The sequence below is a fragment of the Myiozetetes cayanensis genome, unplaced genomic scaffold, assembly GCF_022539395.1.
Source record: "Myiozetetes cayanensis isolate MyiCay16 unplaced genomic scaffold, myiCay2020 scf17, whole genome shotgun sequence".
Classification (NCBI taxonomy): Eukaryota; Metazoa; Chordata; class Aves; order Passeriformes; family Tyrannidae; genus Myiozetetes; species Myiozetetes cayanensis.
The window spans coordinates 11,483,767-11,503,303 of record NW_026087378.1 but is presented as its reverse complement, the minus strand read 5'-3'; the positions used below and the strand labels follow the sequence as shown (position 1 = coordinate 11,503,303).

The 19,537-nt window shown below is 41.7% G+C and overlaps 1 protein-coding gene across 2 annotated transcripts in view; it reads right to left on the bottom strand.

Moving 5' to 3' along the window:
- Positions 1–19,537, bottom strand: part of ADAMTS2 (ADAM metallopeptidase with thrombospondin type 1 motif 2) — a 170,852-nt gene that overhangs the window by 99,122 nt on the left and 52,193 nt on the right. For both annotated transcript variants that reach the window (XM_050312068.1, XM_050312067.1), the window contains exon 3: positions 9,395–9,554. In XM_050312068.1, coding sequence (XP_050168025.1) covers positions 9,395–9,554 — 160 coding nt within the window. The remainder of the gene's footprint in view (positions 1–9,394; positions 9,555–19,537) is intronic.

Sequence of the window (19,537 nt, the reverse complement as noted above, 5' to 3'; positions counted from 1 at the left end):
GTTAGGTAAAATGACTCCTGAGGTTTATATTCAAAGGAGCAAAGACAACTAAATTCAAAGTATTACCAGCAAGTGTGCATGTGGGACTCCATGCTCACACAGTTTGGGACAAAATATTTTGAAAAATAATTATAGACCATTTGTAAAGTGATTATTTAGAAGAATCAGAGTTTGTGCTCACAGTTTGCAGTAACAGTTTCTGCTACTGCCTTACCCTACTTGTCCCACTGTTCCAAAACAGTCTCTGCTCTACAGAAAAGCACAAATTTCAGAGAAGAAATTCACTTACTGCTGTTACCAAACTGCAGATTGAAAGCAATTGAAATCAGGAATGTTACTGGTTTTTCCTGGGCTAAAACCATCTTTACCTTTTAGAATTTCAGGAAGGCACAGGAGAAAGGAGCTTTACACAGGCTGAAATAAAAGTTACCACTGCTGTCGCTCGCTTTTCCTAGAGAAAGTTATTTTTACCTAAAAAGACCAGGCAGCCCCAAGCAAGAGTTACAAAATAGCTGCACAAAGTTATTACCCAGCACAGCTATAAACCAAGGCTGGGCAGACCAGGCACCTAATTCCTACCAACCACCAGGTTACTACAGGTGGACTACCCAGCCTCCCACAGAGCAGAACACATGCCTTGCTAAAGCATAAGCATCAAAGAGGGATGAGCTTCCCTGCTCATCCCTGCCCCTGCACACAGCAGGGGCAGAACCCAGCCCAAAGAGCTGCATCCTCCTCTCCTCTCGTCTTCAAAAGGCAGAAGTGCTCTCTTTCCTCTCCCTCTGCCAGTTCACCCAGTAGCAGTACTGGTGAGCAGCAGTGTCTGCCCTACCAAGCTCCCCCAGCACTGCTGTGTTTCACCAACCCACACAGGACCTGGGATTGCAAAGGGGAAGGCAGGCAGGACAAGCAGCCCTGGCTACACCGGGAGAAGATTTTAAGTCACTGGGAAGAGCAGCTTTTAAAGGGAACAGTCTGTAATGAAGTGATTAAATATATGATATGATGCACAACTTACCATATACACAGCCAGCTAAAGAAACAGCCCTTTAACTGAGGCAGTGGCTTGAAGGAGCTTGGTGACAACTGTCTGTGCAGCAGCAGCTCTGAGGCACTGACTCTCCTTTAAAGCAGAACTGAGCTCACAGGCAACAGAGCATGTGCTTGTAGGGGTGTGTTTGGTGTATGATGGCAACTGTGATCTAAATGAGCGCAGAGAAAGAGCAAGTACTTTGTTTCTCATTCTCCAGCTGGGTCTCACAGCACCACAAATGCAGAGACCCTTCCAGTGCCACTTCTGCAACACCAGCACACAGTGCTGCTTCCCTGGCTGGCCCACAAGGAGCACATTTCACACAGCTGAGAACAGTCAGAACCAGATGGAACACATTTTTTGTCTTTGGACCTCTTCACAGGGGCCTCACATGTGGCTCTTCTGTTGCAAGAAATGTAGATGTTTGAAGGATATCCATCTCCCTTGCAGCTCTGGGCTTGCCCGTTGCTTTCATTTGATGATGCCTGGAGCTTACAGCCTGATCAAACCACTGTATCATCATTACCATGGACAGCAGGCAAAATTTATGCCGCTTTTAGTCAGAAAACATTTTAAGCTGAAAACGTTTATCGGCATTTTCTACCAGAGCTTATTTCAGTGATGCCTACCAGATGCTATTTTGTGTATTGTTATTAAACACAGAGTTTGAATCCCATGGTACAAAACAGCAAACACTACATGCTACCCATATTTTTGAATTCTCAGTTTCAGAATCCATTTCCCAAACAGAGATATGGGTTCCAGAACACTTCCAGTTAGTCAAGACAGAATATTAAGGTCTTTCTGTGAACAAGTTTCCTCCCCCTTCGAGCCTGGCAGGACCTACTGGATCCTTGCCACGCTCTGTTTTTCCCAGCAGGTTGGACAACACGAACACAGCTTGTAAATAAACAAACCCCAACAGGATGACACTTCACGGAGAAACACACCAGTAAATGTGAAACTGCAGAAACCATGTGGGTGTGCACATACATTTTCATAAGCAGAGCCTCCTCACACGCCTGTGGGCGGCCGCACAGCCTCACGTGGGCGAGCTGGGGCTCTGGGGGCCAGGTCTGATTTACCAACTGCTGCTCCCGTGACCTCTGCTCTTACACTGGGCTATTACCAGCAAGAAACAGGATCAGCTTTCAGTGAAAACAAGGTCTGTGTTACTCCTGTCCAAAAGGCAAATATTTTGTTCTCTCTTTCCTCCCAGGAGGCTGAGAGGCTAAATTCATTAAGGGTTGTGAGATCAATGGGTATTAGAAGGAAGAATTAAAGTGAACCGTTATTTAAATCTGTTGAAAATTTTTTGTCTCTGTAAATGTATCTATAAGCAAACAAGTGTTGACTAAATGTAAACAGAACTGAGTGATTAATCAACCTCAGTTTCACACACCCCCAGTGCTGAATTAATTGATAGATGGATGTGAAAAATAAAATGAGTGCTTTCCCTATACTTTCATCGAGCTTCTCACAAACACTTTGCAGGAGTATTTGCAGGAGAACTGGAAACTGTTATTTTATAGATCAACATCACCTTTATTATAATAGTTTTGTTATATTTACCAATATTTGATAATATTCAACTCCAACTGTAAGCTCTTCACAAGCCATCACTTTGGAGAGCCTTACAGAGTTTGAATTTAGCAGAGAAACTAAAATGAACTCATCACTTGAGAATTAAATTAATTTTATTTTTACATTAGCTAACAATACATGCAAATCTGTGATATTTAAATAAGCCCAAATAATTAAGTTGTTCACCTTTAACTGATGCATATCTGAATGGAAGTAACTTGCTGTGGTAACTTGCCTCATAACCAAAACAGAAACTATCCAGAATAAAAAACATTTAGCCTAAGGTGCACATCTGAATCCCACTGAAATCAATTCCACTTAAGTACCTGCTCAAAGCTAAGCCTGCACTGAAATGTTTCCTTTGAGCCTACGTGGATCCCAAAGTGCCTAATGAGAAAGGCAGGGACAAATGCAGAAACTGAAACTGAGCTTCTCCACATCCTATTACTGTGTTCCTGTATTCCAGGAACATTTTATTACAGCTTGATGGGGTGTGTGGGATAGGGAGGTGGCAGTTCAGTGCCAGCAACCCGCAGCAGAGCTGGCCCACGTGGCGGTTCTCCACTCCAGCTCCGTGACACCCCACCAACTTTCACCTCTGCACAAGAGGATTTACGATCCTCACGAAACAAAACTGTGCTGCGGCAACTACAGATTTGATATCGTGAAGAAATAACAATGAGAAAGCACTTAACGGATGTTCAATCATTCTGGAAGAAAATTAGTGCCTCTGGAAACAGGAGATGTTTAATTAAAAGAAAAATGAAGATGAAACACCCTTCCCGAAGCACTCTGAAATTCTAAACAGCCCCACTGTACAAGTAGCCCACACACCTTTACTGTGGTCCCAACATGCATATGCATCACCACACATCTGTAGTTACATGAGCACTTCCCCTTTGAAAAAATTTAGCTACGTTACCAGTATTAAATTAAAAAAAAAAATTATATATTTTCATGGTAATTTTATTTCCAGGCTAAAGAAAACTGCCCCAGAAGCACTAGAAGGGTTTTCACCTGACACTACTCTGTGGCCCAGATAAGGCCACCCACCAAGGAGGTCCATGGCAGAAAACTCCATCAGCTCTGGAGAAAAAGAGGTTATTCCTTGCTTTTCCCATCAAGCACAAGTTAGAGCATTGTTCATTAGTCTCCACCTAATCATCCCAGATGATTTATTGCACCACTATAGAAGTAGAAACCTTTAGATTCATCCTAAAGTTTCTTACTGAAAATGCTGTAAGGATCTTATTTGCCTGTGCTAGAAAAGAACTGCTCCATCAGCTGTGGTGAAGATGGTTGGGAAGGGGGACATCCCATGGTCTAACACCACTCCCTGGAGACTTCTTTTCTCATGAGTGCATGCCCTTGCTTCTTATTAAAAGCTGATTTGCAACTGAATTCTCAGCCTTCCTCTTCCCAGAAAATCCCCAGAAAATGAATCTGCAATGTGCAATTCACAGAAAACCCAAGACAGGAGAGAAAGACAGATGTATTTATCATGCACAGATGATGTAGGAAGGAGACAAAAAATATTGTCATCAGAGTCTTACTGACTGCAAAATAAGAGAACAGTAATTAATCAGCAAGAGTGCAGACTGAGAGGAAATATTGATTGGATTTGGAGAAACTTCAGTTTCCTGAAGGAACTGTTCCCCTGCAAAGGTAACCAGGAAAGTTTCTGTAAATTAGAATGGCAACCAGCCAGGCAGCAGCCAAACTGAGTGTCGTTTCAGGCAACCCAGAAAAATATACACCAGATGCACGTTGGTTTCTAAAAAGTAATTTAAATACATTAGTAAATCAATGGCATTGACAGTTTGATGGACTATGATGGAGGAGTCTTCCTCTGAAATGTCATCTCCAAAACCTGCAAAGCTCTGGCAACTGAGTTGTTACAACTTTATCGTATTTTTAACTTTCATCCTTTCAGAAAAATTTAGAGGGTTGGGTTGTTTCAGCTTAAATTTGAGTGGATTTCTGTCCTGCTGAACTGGCCCCAAGCACTCAGGACTCCTGAATATCCCATTAGGATGAGAAGGAGGGACTTTTGCCCTTTTGCATCGTGGAGGGGCAGGAGATGCCAGGGACAGGACTGAGGACCAGCTCTGCTCCAGTGAGGTTTGGGTGTCTGTCAGAAAGGAGTTGGCCACCACTGCTGAGTAGAAGCAGCAGTTTATTTCTGTCCTTTTGCCTGACTGGTATGTGCTTATGGCCAGGGGGATGTTAGCACCCCCAACATCAAAAAAGGAAACAGTGATAGAATTTAAAAAAAAAAAAAAAAATGTAAAATGATGGGGTTTGCCCTGACAGATACATCACAGGGTCACATAAAATGATCACATCATTCAGCACCAAGCCACTGCCCCTCTGCAGGTCTGACCACCAGCAACCCCAAGCATTGCCATGGGAGGAGGTCACACGTCTCCAGCAGGGGCTGTGAGTCTGTCTGTCCACCCTGTCAGCCCACAGCCTGTTCATGACAGGACTTGTGTCAGATTGGGTTTGGCCATTCCAAGGGATTTAATTGGCACTTGCAGAAACAACAACTTCCTGGTTTAAGCACATTTGGGGAGTTACCTTGCTGTCTTCCTCAGTAATAAACTGTTCTTGGCTAAGGCCATCTTTCATCTGCACAGTAAATAAAACTGTCACTAAAGCTGAGTTTCTGTTTCTCATCAATCAAACAATACAATAAAACTCAGAGCACCATATTTAAGCAATGTTTTTGAGAGAAAAGGCCAGCCTTAAAGAAGTTTTAGTATAATCATTTCCTCTCAGCTGATCAACATAACAGACACAGTAATTTAGCTGGGGAAATGTGATATTAAAGTTTACAAGCCTGATAATCAGATTGTCTTTAGAGACAAAAAAAAAATCAAGCTGGTTTTCCAGACCTCATCATAACCATCAATTAAATACTTACTATCTCTTCACTTAACATTCAAAGAATATTTAAGAAAAAAACACCTACTCTAGCTCATCTATTAAATTCCAATTCTATCATGTAGCTAGTTTTACTGCTATCGAGTCACATTTTTCATGTTTGTGAGAAGGAATTCAACTGGAAATATTAAAATATTTTCAACATGCTGCTTATTTTTATCTAGAGGAAGATAAATTATTATATGCATGCAAGCAGTAAGAGCAGTCACCAGAAAAAATAGGATTTATTCTCACCATACCTGCAATATATCAACCACTACATGAAAATATCTCTCTTTCTGAAACAATTAGCCTGATTTGTAATGACCTCACACTGACTTGCACAGTACTACTCTGCTGAAGATTATTACTTGCCTAAAACGTGATGCTTACATTTCTCCAGTACATTGACAAATGGTGTTGTTTGAGAGGGGAAGAGGAGGCAGAAACATTACACCCCACACTCTGTCATTCTCACCAACACCAGATAATCCCACACCAGTCAAAACAAATTATTCAGGCTGTCAAAACAACTATTTACGTTTCCCCAATATTCTGATAGCATTTCATGTGCATGCAGAAGGAAAACCTGGCCCAGCCTGAAATCAGAGCAGAGCTCTGCCCCTCCTTTCAATGGCAGATCCTTCCCAGGACATTCCACTTCCCAAAACCCAGCACGTCAGCAGAGCCTTCACAAAACTAGATGCATGCCTTGATCCCTCCAGGGCCTGGGAGGTCGTGGGGTTTGTTTGTTTGTTTGTCTTTTAAACAGATGGAATATTATCTCAATTTCTTTTACTGTAATATAAAATATAGATAGCAGTATATGGAAAATGCCAGAGAAACCCTGCAACCCTGCTCTGTCAGGTTCACCTCACCACTGTATCTGTTGACACAACTAGAATTTACTTCCGTGGTGTGGAAAATGAAATTTTAATTTTTATTTTTGGGAATCTACACTCACAACCAATCAATGGGTCTTCCATTAGTCCTGGTTGTCTTCTAGGGAAGTTCAGTTGCTCATCAGCTTCAGGGCCCTCTCTCCTGCTGTCCTGCAGCTCCACGTTGGAGCTCTCTGCCTGGGTAGCTGGGGAAGATCCATGTTGAGTTGGGTAGCAAGTTCTTCAACAAACTACTCTACAAAAAAACTGCATTTAGCAGTAAATCCCAAAGCCTTGTATTGTGTGAGGTCCAGCATGGCCACTGCCCACTGCAGACCCAAGCCCTTGGAATGACAACTGACCCACCCAACTCCAAGTTCATGGAGCTTTCCATTCCTTCCCCTCCCGTTTCACTGGGGAGAGAACATCTTGTCCTATTTCTTGTGAGAAGAGTGCCAGAGACAGGAATATTTATAAGGAATTTGTATCTATCTATCCAAAGTGAAACATTCAAAAATCATGACTCACAATCCCCTCCCAAATCATGGGATTAAATTAACATATCATGGGACTTTGAACGATGCTGTCTTAAAAACGATGGAATACATAAACTTTGTGTTGCTCATTACCTTAAAATATTTACACAGCCAGAAACTAAAGATTTTTTTCCAACAGTTAAAAGAACCAGAAGCTTACCTAGGGAAAAAAAAAAAGTCATCACATATTCATAAGATTCCTGGAGGCTGGACCTTTAAAAATAGTCCAAGTGTTACAATTCATCACATGTAAATTTATGGGATTTGGCAACAATGCAGTTGTCTCCAGGGATGTTGGAAGAGGGGGAGTGCTCTTGGTTAACCTCTTTTATTTTTTTTTAATAGATCCAGCATGCTGAAAGTGCCCTACTAAGTATTTCCTAAATCAGCCCATCGATCAGTTTGGAGCACCATGGAAACACGCAGAGCAGCGCCCTTCTCAACACCCAGTCACTAAATGTTTGTTACGTTTGTTAAACCAAAACTCGATGCATTCTGTAAAGAGACAAACTGGGAAATGAAATTACAGTTTCTGGGAGCACGTCCTTTCCATGCCTGTTGCCTAGAGCAAGTCAGAGGTGGGAAGCCAGGTTTAATAAAAAGTAAAGAACAGACCATTTTGGAGTGTCTGTTCGCTTTCTTTGTTAAAGGCAAAGACAATTTCATGGCAAAAAGTCCCCTTTGCACTGCAGTAGGTTTTTTCCAAAACGAAAACTAATCTGTAATTAACTTTACAATCAAAAGATGGTGGGGTGGAAGGGAAGATTACTTTAAATTACTAAGTATTTCTTTACTTCAAAATGTGAACTATCACAACTATTCCTACCTATCACCAACATGTGTTGATCCAGACGAGGTCACTGCTATGTCACAGCCCGGCCTGCATGAGTTCAGCCTCGCTGTTCATGCCCCCAGTGCTGGCTGATGGCTCTGATTACTTTGTGCCTTTGTACCAGAGCCTGCAAAACTCCAGCCCTTGCGCAGGGGAGGTGACAGACACGGAAGTCTGGTGGCATCAGACACAGTGTGTGGCTTGGCTGCCGGGCACGGCGGGCAGTCCCACAGCACTTCAGAGGGGCGTTTTCAGACACTGCTGTCAGAGCCTCCTCTCGCAGGTACTGCATGCCAATAACTGGAGCTGATCTACAGTTTACACTTTGCTGTGTACCAGACTCCTACTCCTGAGGAATATTTACCATCCAAAAACAAAAATACTGCCATAAGGTGTGAACGAAATCAACTCTCTTTTGTTTAGGAGGAAATGCAGCGAGTGGCTGATATTTTCCAACATGAAATATTTTTATAAACTTCTACTAATAGAGCAACTTCCATCCTATCTGCCATCCAGTCCTTCTGGGATTGTGGCTCTCAGACTCCTGCATTTCCCAGCTCTGCTCCACAGTGAGCACAAAGGCAACCAGAAGAGCCTGCCCACAGCACTGTGTCAGCCAAAAAATGCATGGGTCATTTCAAGGTGGGAAAAAAAGGTTGGTTGAATGCTATTGCTTGCTTTCTTTTTAATCCCTGTTCCAATTTGAACACTGAGAAATTTATACTGTTCACATGACCCTAATTTCAGTGCCTCACCTCTGTGGCTCTCTGTTCCTTCCTTCCTATACTTGAAAACCCATTATACTGAAATAAGATAATACTAGGGTATGAGTGACAAATAACTCAGCAGTTTGGTACACACATTTGGAACAAAAATGTAGCTATTTTGTTGTTTCCACTCAAATGACCCAGTTACTTTCAGTGTTAACATCAGCTGTCAAAACATCTACTTACCAGATTTGCATCCCTTATTTATTTAGAAAAAAAAAGGTGCAATATCCAAACAGTTATCAGACAAATAGAAAACACTACATAGAATTGGTGTTTATGTTTAATTCCTGCTATTCCATCACTGTCTATCACATACTTAATACGTTAAATTCCACACTTGGTAGCTCATAAATAAATCAAGAGAGTTTGTGTTCATACTGGAGATAGCTTTACTTCCCTGTTGGGACTAATCCAGCCCAGCAAAGACACTCAGAAGCCCATGTACCACGTCAGCCTTGGTGTCCCTGCTGCAGCCTTCCAACACAGCCTCTGCCAAGCCAGCAGTGCCACCTGCCCCCAGCACAGGCACCTCTGCTCTGCTGTGTCATCCACCAACCCCCTCCTCTGCTCTGACCCAGGGACTCGGTGGGACACAAAACTTGATGTTGGCTGTCTCTGGAGCCAAGGGAACTCTTTAAAGCAAAGAGAGATTCTGGAGATGGTTTTGGCTGCTGCAACGTTTGCTGACCCCAGGTAAATTGCTCAACTCCTTCCGTAGTTTTTCATCCTCGGAGGGAGAACGCATTTCCATTTTCAAGGATACGAAAGCCAGAGGTAGCAGATCAAGTTGGCCACGTGCCTTCAGCTGCACTTTATACATCAACCTGTCTTACCTTTATACAGGGTATCCACGTTCTCAACAGGAAGCTGCTTCTTGGCAGCTGCTCTGCGATAGACCACGTGTGTTCTGCCTCCTCCCTCCTCCTCCTCCCGGGCCCCCTTCTCCAGAGGTTCGATGAAGAACTCATCCTTGTCCGTGCGGATCATGCCGGCCTGCAGGGACAGGGCAGAGATGGAACACTTTGCATTACTGCACATACAGCAAAGGTTGGGAGTAAACAGCTACAATATGCTTAAGCACACCTTAGTGCTCCCTGGAGAGCAATTAGGATGCAGAAAGGAAACCAGGTGAATGCTTTATTAGGGCAAAACGAGGCATCACTTCCCCAGTTCGACAAGAAAGGACAAAAGGTACAACCCTGAGCCTAAAGGACTTCTCCTTGAGCCACGTGAGAGAAGTATAGGTCTAAGAATCCGTCTAGGAAATACCCTCTCCATTAAAAAACAGCTACAATGAAAGTTATGATGACCTTAGCTATCCATCAAGCCCAGACAGCCCCAGTGTTTACTATTTCTGCTAAATAAAGGATCAGCTCATGCCATAAGCTGGTCCTGATGTGCAGTTCAAGTCAAAAAAAATGTAAAGTCAGCCTTTCTGTTCAGGAGCAGGATGGAAAAATACTACATCTTACTTGCAAGCAGCTAAGCTTTGTGATTATTTCCCCCTTGACACAAAGGGTTCAGCTAACAAAATAATCTTTCAAGAATTAGCCACAACTAGTTTTAAAAAAAAGTGTCAGTAGTGCATTGCTCAAAAATAAATCTTATTCAGACTGGACCAGATACCCTGGTACAAAAGAAGAAACTTGCACTTGTACAGAGCAGCTCTGAGGCATATCATCCAAGCAACTTTCACTGTGTTCAGGAGAAACCCTCATAAAGACCGAAAACTTTAAGAAGACTTTTCATCATCTTTACGCAGGTGAAATAACTTGGGCACCTGGATGACTTGGGTTTGTCTCCTCTTGCAGTCCTGCCCTACTGCAGAAGGTCACAGCAGCCAGGAGCTGCTCACAGAGATGCTTGGCTTGAATCAATTTTTCTGCATATATTTAAACATCTGTGTTTGAGAACTCAAACTAATGAACTCTCAGCTTGTAGACAGAAAATCTCTCTATTAACATGAATGAAATTGTTCAGATGATTGTTGAGAGAAGCTCCAGATCCAACTTTCAGAAGTTCCTGCATCATGACCACTGGTGATCCTGGAGTCACTGGAGTTCCAAGCTGGACACAGGAGAACATCTCAACACTGTGGCACACTTCACCTTGCTATCTGAGCTTCTGGGACCCTAAATCCCCTGTTGCTGAATGCCTCTCTCAAGCTTCAGGAGAACCAGCTTTGGCTCCTTTGAACCCAGAATCCTCACTTGAAACAAGCATCATCTAAACACTCTTACCATATCCCCCACTGAAGTTCTCATACACCACATATTTTTCTTCTACAAGCAGCAAACTACGTTCCTACTGCTATAAATACAGTATGTTCACTAGTTCCCTCCTTGGAAAAATGTCAGGTTCATTTGTCATGTCTTAACTTACATTAGGCAAGATTTCCAGTCCCAGAATTCATATGTATAATGTATAGAAAAACAGATTGAAGAGGAAGGATTAAAGAAGCAAAATTTTATCTAAGCAATTTCAGCTGATGCCATCCTGCCTGTACAGAGGAAAGTGAATTTGAAATCATGTCCTGTTTCTTCTTATCTAATTTAGATTCTACATCAGACACGGAAAAGGTGAGACAGGCTCAGTAGCTCAAGGAAGCCAAGACAATCAAGAAAATAAGTACTGAACCCAGAGAGACAGAAACTGATCTTTTACTGTAAAGTAGAATACATGAAAAATTTAGAGGTGATGTTACTCTCCTTTTAATGTGTATTCCAATTGCATTACACACACACTTCTTCTGGATATTAATTATTATATCCAGAAATCCTGAAATCTTTTTATAAATGCACAAGTAAAGATCAAGAAGGAACAACCATTTGCAAGCTCAGCTGCACAGGGTATGGTGCAAACAACATACATATGCCCAGGAGAAATACACTGAGGGTTTGACTGTCATGAAAAAAAAAAGTGATTTTGTTTTTTGCAAGTTAAAAATAAAAAAAATAGTTTAAAAAAAAAACAAAACAAACAAACAAAAAGAAAACCACCCAAACATGGTTGTGTGCATGTTCCTATGTAGTTCTGGGTTCATTAGACCAAGTATTAACTAAACATCTAATGCCAGAGCTCAGTTTGGAATGCAGACCATAATTCAAGATAGTGGGGAAAATGCTGCTGTACATGGATGGGAGTTTGGAGGAATTTAGATCTTCTAAGAATATTAACAGATAAGCAACTTCTGCACTCAGTAGTTGAACTGATTAGATAGAAGAACAACTGTTATAGGTGAACTTTAGCTTCCAGGGCATGGTGGCCTTTTGGAAATGAAAACAGCTGGTCAGAGCGAATTCTGCCTCCTGAGAAGATGAAGGTGACATCTGAGAAAAATATCAATTATTTTTGGTTGAAATTATTAGGAAAGAACGTGTGTTTGAACTTTTCAAGAATTACATATTTTTATGTATTGCATGTCCTACACAGTCTTTGATATAGCCAACGTATTGCCGTGAAATAATTTCAGAAAAAATGGCTTTTTCAAGACTTTAAGAAGAAAATTCATTTAGATGGCAAGGCAGAATTCCTACAGCAATCCACAGTTCAAGCTATCTGCCTAATAATATAACCACAGTTATAAATGATTCACTAAGAAATACGTGGGGCTCCTGAAAGTCTCCACCACACATTTCCTTGCTGCTTTGAGCAAGACATTTAACCTCTTTACTTCCACTTCTCCACCTGTGAGGCAGCATAACAACAGTCTTGCAGGATAATTACAAGGGCTGATTTGTAATTATTTTTTTGGCAAGTGCTTTGAACATGAAACACTCAAGATGAATTGCCTGTTGCATTTTTTTCTGATACTACTCAGAACAACCTCAAAAAGCCACCATGGAAGGGGGGATTGCTTTTAGTCACCAACTGAACACCAGTGCTGTGCACAGCCCAGCAAGCAACACAAAGGCAGCAGGGGTTTGTTCACATTCCTTCACCTTCCATCAGTCCTGTTCTTATCCACAGGTGTCATCACCCTTGTGCCACAGCCTGTCATGCCAAGACAACTGTCAGACAACCACCAAGTTTGTGATGACAACATTAAAGTTGCTGCAATTTCCTGGAGAGTCTCTGGGTGACTGAAGCAGAAATGCTGTATTGTTTGAGCACACCTCTGCCTTCCCTTCGACTAGAAGGGCTTCAGAAAATTCTTGGACCATCATCATCTGGACATTTACTCCAGGAGATTTTTAAAGCAGAATTAAGGCTTTCCATTACTGGTTTCCCAAAAAGTTCAGAATGGAATCACAGTAGTTGCTTTCATGAACTTTAAGAGCTTAAAAGTACCTGCTGCCAGCAGTGTTTTTCTATCCTAAATTTCTTGCCACCCATCCCAGGAATGCTGTACCTCCAGGAGTTATGGATTAGCATAACTCTTCCTCTTCCTTAGATTAGCATAACCTCTTCCTCTCCTCTTCTGGGACTTTTAACTTGAAACCAAACTGAATGTGGGAATATTGCTAAATAATGATGGCAGGAGAGACTATGTCCTGTGACTAATGAAAATATAAATTAGTGGAAAAAGTGTTTGCCTTTGGAATGCACCAAACTGTAGCAACGAGCCTATAATATCCCACTGTTTCCCAAAGCGAGACATCCCCAGGCCTTTCAGATCCCAGCTGCAAATTACTCAAGTCAAGCACTGCTTGGCACTCATTAATATGCATTAAAGACTAGAGCAGAAGACACTTAATCAAAAGGAAATGGCAGTTCAGAGAATCAAAACCTCTGCTAAGGTTACCAAGGCGGTTATTTAGAAGTGAAAGCCACACAGGAAAAAACTCACAAGGAAGGCAGAGAGTGACTGTCCTGTCTAATCATGACACGAATTACATTGATAAGCCACAAATTAGTCCATTGCAACACACAGGGTTGGGGTTTAGGGTTCCACTAATCTCTTTTGGGGCTAATAGGGCTTCCATGCATCCCTGAAGACCTCCTTCCAAGATTTTCAAGGACCACGGGATGCATATTTGCTGGCAGTGCCAGCAGCCACATGGGCTTTCTGCCTAAATTAATTACCCTAATCCTGTCCACCACGATGGAGATCTCCTCTCCAGCCCAGGAGACCTGCCAGTGCTTTGCCATCATACCTTAGAGCTCAGCTGAAAAGCAGGTTTCTTCTCCCATCTCCTCAACACCCCCAACCCTTCTTGCCTTTCTAAAGACGTTCTTTAGAAGTCTAATTTGACAGAAAAACCGCCTGGCATATTTAGATCTACAGAAAACTCCAGGTTTTAGAGCGTTTGCTCCTGTGGATAATTAAATGTCTCTCTGGCTCTGCACTTGGTGAGTGACTTAATTGTCTCCTCATTCCCATTCACATCACAGCTCCCTGTTCTGGGCTGTAATGAAGCAACCCATCTAACTGCTGCTTCAGGACTCCAGAGCCTCGGCCCATCCTGTAACCACAAGTTTAATTAATGCTCATTTTCTTCCTCATTAGTACAGCTTTACGAAGTTTCTCCCACTGCCACGTAAGGGCAGATCTACTTCCCAATCTGCAAGCACGTGATACAGATAGGAAGATAAAATTAAATGTGAACAAACATGAAATTAATATAAAAAAATCCACATGTCTGCTTAGTTAATTAAATCAGTAACCTACAAAACCAGAGTGTTTCAGAAACTCTTAGAAACAGCATTTCTGTAAATAAAGAGCTCTTTGGGTTTTTGAGTATTTGAGTCTTAAAAAGGTAACTAGACAAGTGACATACCTGTGTATGAACAAATCCCGAATACAGTCTTGAATTGCAGATTATTTTCTTGAAACCAAAGGGAGCTACAAAATATCTGATATTTAACCTCAGTGCCTGGGTTATGAGCCTGCACTCCCTGTGATGACAGCGAAGACTCCAGAAGGGAATTTGCAATATGGGATCCTCCCAACAATCAATTCACAGAGAAGCTGGGAGAGATCTGCATTTAACCTTACAGTTGTCAAAAATAATCTGTAGATGAGTTGAAAATGAAAATATTTATATTTGCAGGACAACATATTGAACAAAGTTTAATTAATTCTATGTTTATATCAACATTCTTGTACCCTAAATACACAACTGTTAGACATTTGGCCATACTGGCAGTAGTAGAGCAGAGAATCAGAAAGCAAATTCCAAGTGTTACTTTCATGATCCTTCTCTAGGCCTGAGAACCACAGGAACATGCTTTTTCAAACAATGACAGACCTGTCCTTCCAACCCTGAAGAAAGGAAATGCTGTTTGTTCAGTTCCATTAGATTGGACCTGATGCACCAGGAGCAAAATCACCTGGGAAATGAGGCAGAGTGAGGGACATTGCACAGACCTTCCAAACTCATCCCTGCCCAGATGGGATCCCTCAGTGTTTTCCCTTCTGCAATGTCTTCATTCCCAACCACACAGTACATTGATTCAGGAACAGATGTGTTGGGCATTTTATTTCCATTTAGCTTAATTCACGTAGATAATAATAAAAAGTAATAAAAACAAAACCAAACAAAACCAGAAACCCTTCCTATGTCACATTTGCACTTGATTCTTTGAGAACATCCCTTGAACTACTGAAGCATTGCAGAGGAAGAATTGTGCAGTGCTGCAAATTCATCTTCCTTCACAGTGAAATGAGGGACTGCAGGAATTGTAGCAAATATTTGGAGCAAACTGGCACTTACTTTGCTGGCTGCTGCTGCTGCCCTAAAGCTACACCTACCTATTCAGGCTGGAGGAGGAAGTTTTCAACTGAGCATATATATATATTTTTATTACTCTTAGTATTTTTCAGCTTTTTTTCAAGTTGGTTTGCAATTAAGTTGCTTTATTTTTGCATGTCCTCAAAAAATTAGGGGGGCAAATAATTATGGATACACACAGGAATTCCAGAGCCAGACTAACAGAGACACAGAACCTGCTGGGTATCCCTATAGGAGCTTCAGGGCCCCCTTTATTCTCTGCAGAATGGGGATAAGGTCACATTTTTACTGCACTTTGAGATGTACTAATGAACAGCACCGTACAGGAGTTGTTCCACAGGCTGCTTTCTGCAGTCCTTGTTGCTCAAGGGAGGATGGGTATCCATCCATTCGTGCATCTACACGCTTCTACTGCTACCAAAAATAAAATTTTGTCCCTGGAGCCCAGCTTAGTGAGTACACAATTGCAGGTGTGATTGATAACAGCAGGGGGACAAATCTGAGCCCATATAACTGAAGTTATGAGAGCTGCATTAGTTATAGAAGACGAGGATCTGCACCCAAATCTTGCAGTTGTATGGTATAACTTATTTTAGAATAAAGGGTTTTCTGTGGTTTTTAAGGGACACAATAGTGAGACAGACTGTGGTTCAGTGAGAATGAGACATCAAGGAAACAGACACAAAGCAATTTCACAAAGCAGCGCCAGCAGATTTCCAAACAAAGGTCCTGGTCACGATACCTGGCCTTCACCAGTGAGCAATGCTAAAGACATTGCTTCCAACTTCTCTGTCTTTACAAGAAAATTACCACATTCTCACCTCTGCCACTCAGCACCTGCCCCGGGCCAGCAGCACCAGCAGGCTGAGGCCACGACCCCGAGCACCACTTCCCTCCAGCAAATCTCCTGCCCCTGACCCCACAACCCACCCTGTCCTGGCAGCCACTCGCCTACAAACCCTTGCGGATCACAAGAGGTAAATCTCATTTTCAAAAGGTTTAGGTAACACAAAAAACCAAGACCTCCTGTATTTGCCACAGAGATTCCTCTTGCAGAGTACAGCCTGCAGAAGTGTTACAGAGGCTTCTGAGCAGGCAAATTCAGAACTGGAAACAGCACTGCACCTCTGCCAGGGTGGCTTCCACTTTTGGGATACCTCTCCCAAGACCAGCAGGAACCTCGTCTGCAATGAGCTCAGTTGCAAGACCTGTTACAATTCTGTAGCTTTTTTAACACAAACAACCAGTTCTTTTACCTAAAATAATGCTTAAGCAAGAACATTTTGGAAAGTCTCTAGGTTTGATGTCCAGGGGTACGTGCAATTCCAAGTGGGGAAGAGGTGAGTTATTAAATAGCTGTTAAGAATGAAAATGATAAATGCAGCAGATCTTGCCGACTCAGGGGATTGTAAACTTGATTGCTGTTGTTGCAAGCAGGGAATAGTAATTGCAGTGCCCTGCAACAGTTTCTCAGTTTTAATCTTTCAGGGAGGAAAAGCATGAATATCAAGTCCATGAATTCGCTAACAGCAAGATCCAAAAAGATTAACTTTCCCAATTTTATCACAGGGAACCATTTGAAATAAAGCATTTCTGAGGACACTTTGACAAAACACATAGTTGAGTCCTACCCTCAGCAATAAAAATTAATTGACGTTCTGCAAGAAAACAAAACAGGCCTGACTGGAAAGCTCTTCAGCTCAAACCTTCACGAAATGGGACAGTTGCTACACAAGTTTCTTTTCAAAAATGTATTTGCTTAAGGCTCAAATCACCACCCACTGAAGTCAACGGGTGTCACAATCATAAATCTCAAGGCCAGAATTTATAAATGGATTCATAAATATTAAAGGAGTTTAGTCTGATGTCCTATATAAGATAGGCCAAAGATTTTCACCAAAGCATAGCTGCAGCCTCCCAGAAATTGTCTTCATCCTGAATTCAGCAGGGCTGGATCAGATCCATTAATGGTTAGGAAATGGAGTCTGAGTCTTTGCTATGGTAAGCAGGATAAAAAAGATCCAGACCACAAACTAAGGTTTACTATATTAAAAAAAAAAAAATTAATATATTGAATTCATCTGAGTAACCCCAGCTCTTCCCTTAGGAAGATGTTCTGCAGCAATGCACGTTCCAGAGGAGTGCATGGACTGCATAAGCTGGAGGAGAGCAGGAGCCAACTCTGGCCTGGGTCATTCCCATCTCCTCTTCCTCCCAGTGCCACACCAGCCCTTCTGACACAGCAGCCCCAGAGCCCACACAGCGAGTAGGCTCAGGAAGCTCACCCCAAAATCACCACCCTAGTGAGACGTGCACCTTGGCAGAACCTGGTGTCCCTGGTCTGCAGCCTCCAACATTCCCAAGATCCCCAGCAGGTAAAAATTCCCCCTTGGGAGAGAGCATCTCACACTCTCTTCACACTGTTCATAACCCAAATCCAGCCACAGGTCCAGGAATTCATGGCTGGGAAATCAGACAGGGTCCTTCTCTGCCAAATGCAAGTTTTACTCTGACTGGATGCTCGTAAGGGTGCGGGAAAACAAAAGTAACAAAAGGTTGCTACGGCTGGGGCTTGTTTTTCTCTCTACATCCTATGGACAGATTTATTTTAACCTTCTGTCTCTTACTCTGCTTCAGAGAAATGAACCTGGAAAGCCGTTATCCAAATGGGAGCACGAAAAACTAATGAGAGATGAGCTTTCAATTTTATCCTACACTCCGTTGTAGGCTCCCAGTACAAGATGTCAACAAAGTGCAAGATAGAGTACAGAAACTAAAATAATTAATCCCCGGAGGAACAGGCTTATTAAGAAGGATTAAATCAAAGAATTAATGTGCACTATTTGTCTGTATGACAAAGAGGAAGGGAGGCATATGATAACTCTCCAAGATCTGAAAGCATAAAGAGAATAAGAATTGTTGATGAGAAAAGCTTGGACATATCAGGAAACAAATGAAAAAAAGAAACTCTGACAGAAATTTTATCCTGCAATGTTATAGGCAGTCTCTATGAAAAACCAACTCAAAAGCTTGTCCATAAAATTCTTTAAATTAACACTTCATATTCTTTACGTTCCCACAGTTCAAGGAAAAAGGTTTAATCAGTTGCACAATAATAAATACATTTTAGGAGATTTCTGCAGATGAAGAAATAAAGAACATCAGCTGAGTCCAAAACAGGCTCAGGAACTCAACAGTAGCTGGTGATTTACGTCCTTGGAAAAGCAAAATCAAATATGAGATAGATTAAGACACCAGAGACACTCACTCGCTACTGGCCAGGTCTGAGGACAAGCTAAGGCCTCACATGGACATCTGGTCCAACAGAGTGTGGCTCATGATTTTCTCTTTCCCTCACTTTGATCACCTCCAGTTTTTCATGGGTTTTGCTGCTTTGTGTTTTTCCTGATGTTTTTCTCCTCCACTGCTGCCAAGGTTGCAGCTACTTGTAAAATAATTTAATATTGTGTGAATTGAAGAACTTGAAGAACAAGAATGTTCCCTCTGTCTGTTCCTTAGACTATGGCTCCAGTAACCATAAACTTTTCACCATACTCCAAGCAGCAGAAAAGAACTTAAATTACTTACATGCACACACAAACCTCTAAAGGACAGAACCACAGTTAGATAATAATTGTAGAAACCTGAAAGAATAGCAAGGGTTGAAGTAGAAGGTAGACTGTCGGAAACATTTCGTTTTGGATAACAAAATGTACCTATATTCTTAGGCAAAAGTTTAAAAAAAAATCCATTTTCTCAAAATAAATAGAAATTAAGATTCAGCAGTGACCAGAAGTTGGACACAACATACATGAAGTCAAATGGAACCTATAAAGGACACACTCCCTGATCATAAGAGAATACAGAAAATACATGCAAAGCAAGAAGCATAAATCAGCCTGTAAATCTTTCAGAACTACTAGAAATCAAATTACACACCATATGTCAGTGGGCTAATGTATTCACACCAGTAGAGCTGGGTTAGCACATTCTGGTAAGTTTACAAGTGGTGTGTGTTTATTTGGACAATACTACTACCACAGAAGATAGTGAGGAAGTTCTTCAAGAGGTGGTTTCCATACTTTACACATCTACTGTAAAATGATGTGACTTTCTTACTTAAAGATGCCTTTAAATCTCATCAGATTGTTTTATAATTAAACAGGCATTATTAATTTAGACCACTAGGCAGAGAGGAATAAAAAAAAAAACAAACACATTTGTAGCTTTTAAGCCAACAACAATGCTTAAAAACATCTCAAAGTCAATTGTCCAAATACAGTTACAGGAACTACAAGCCAG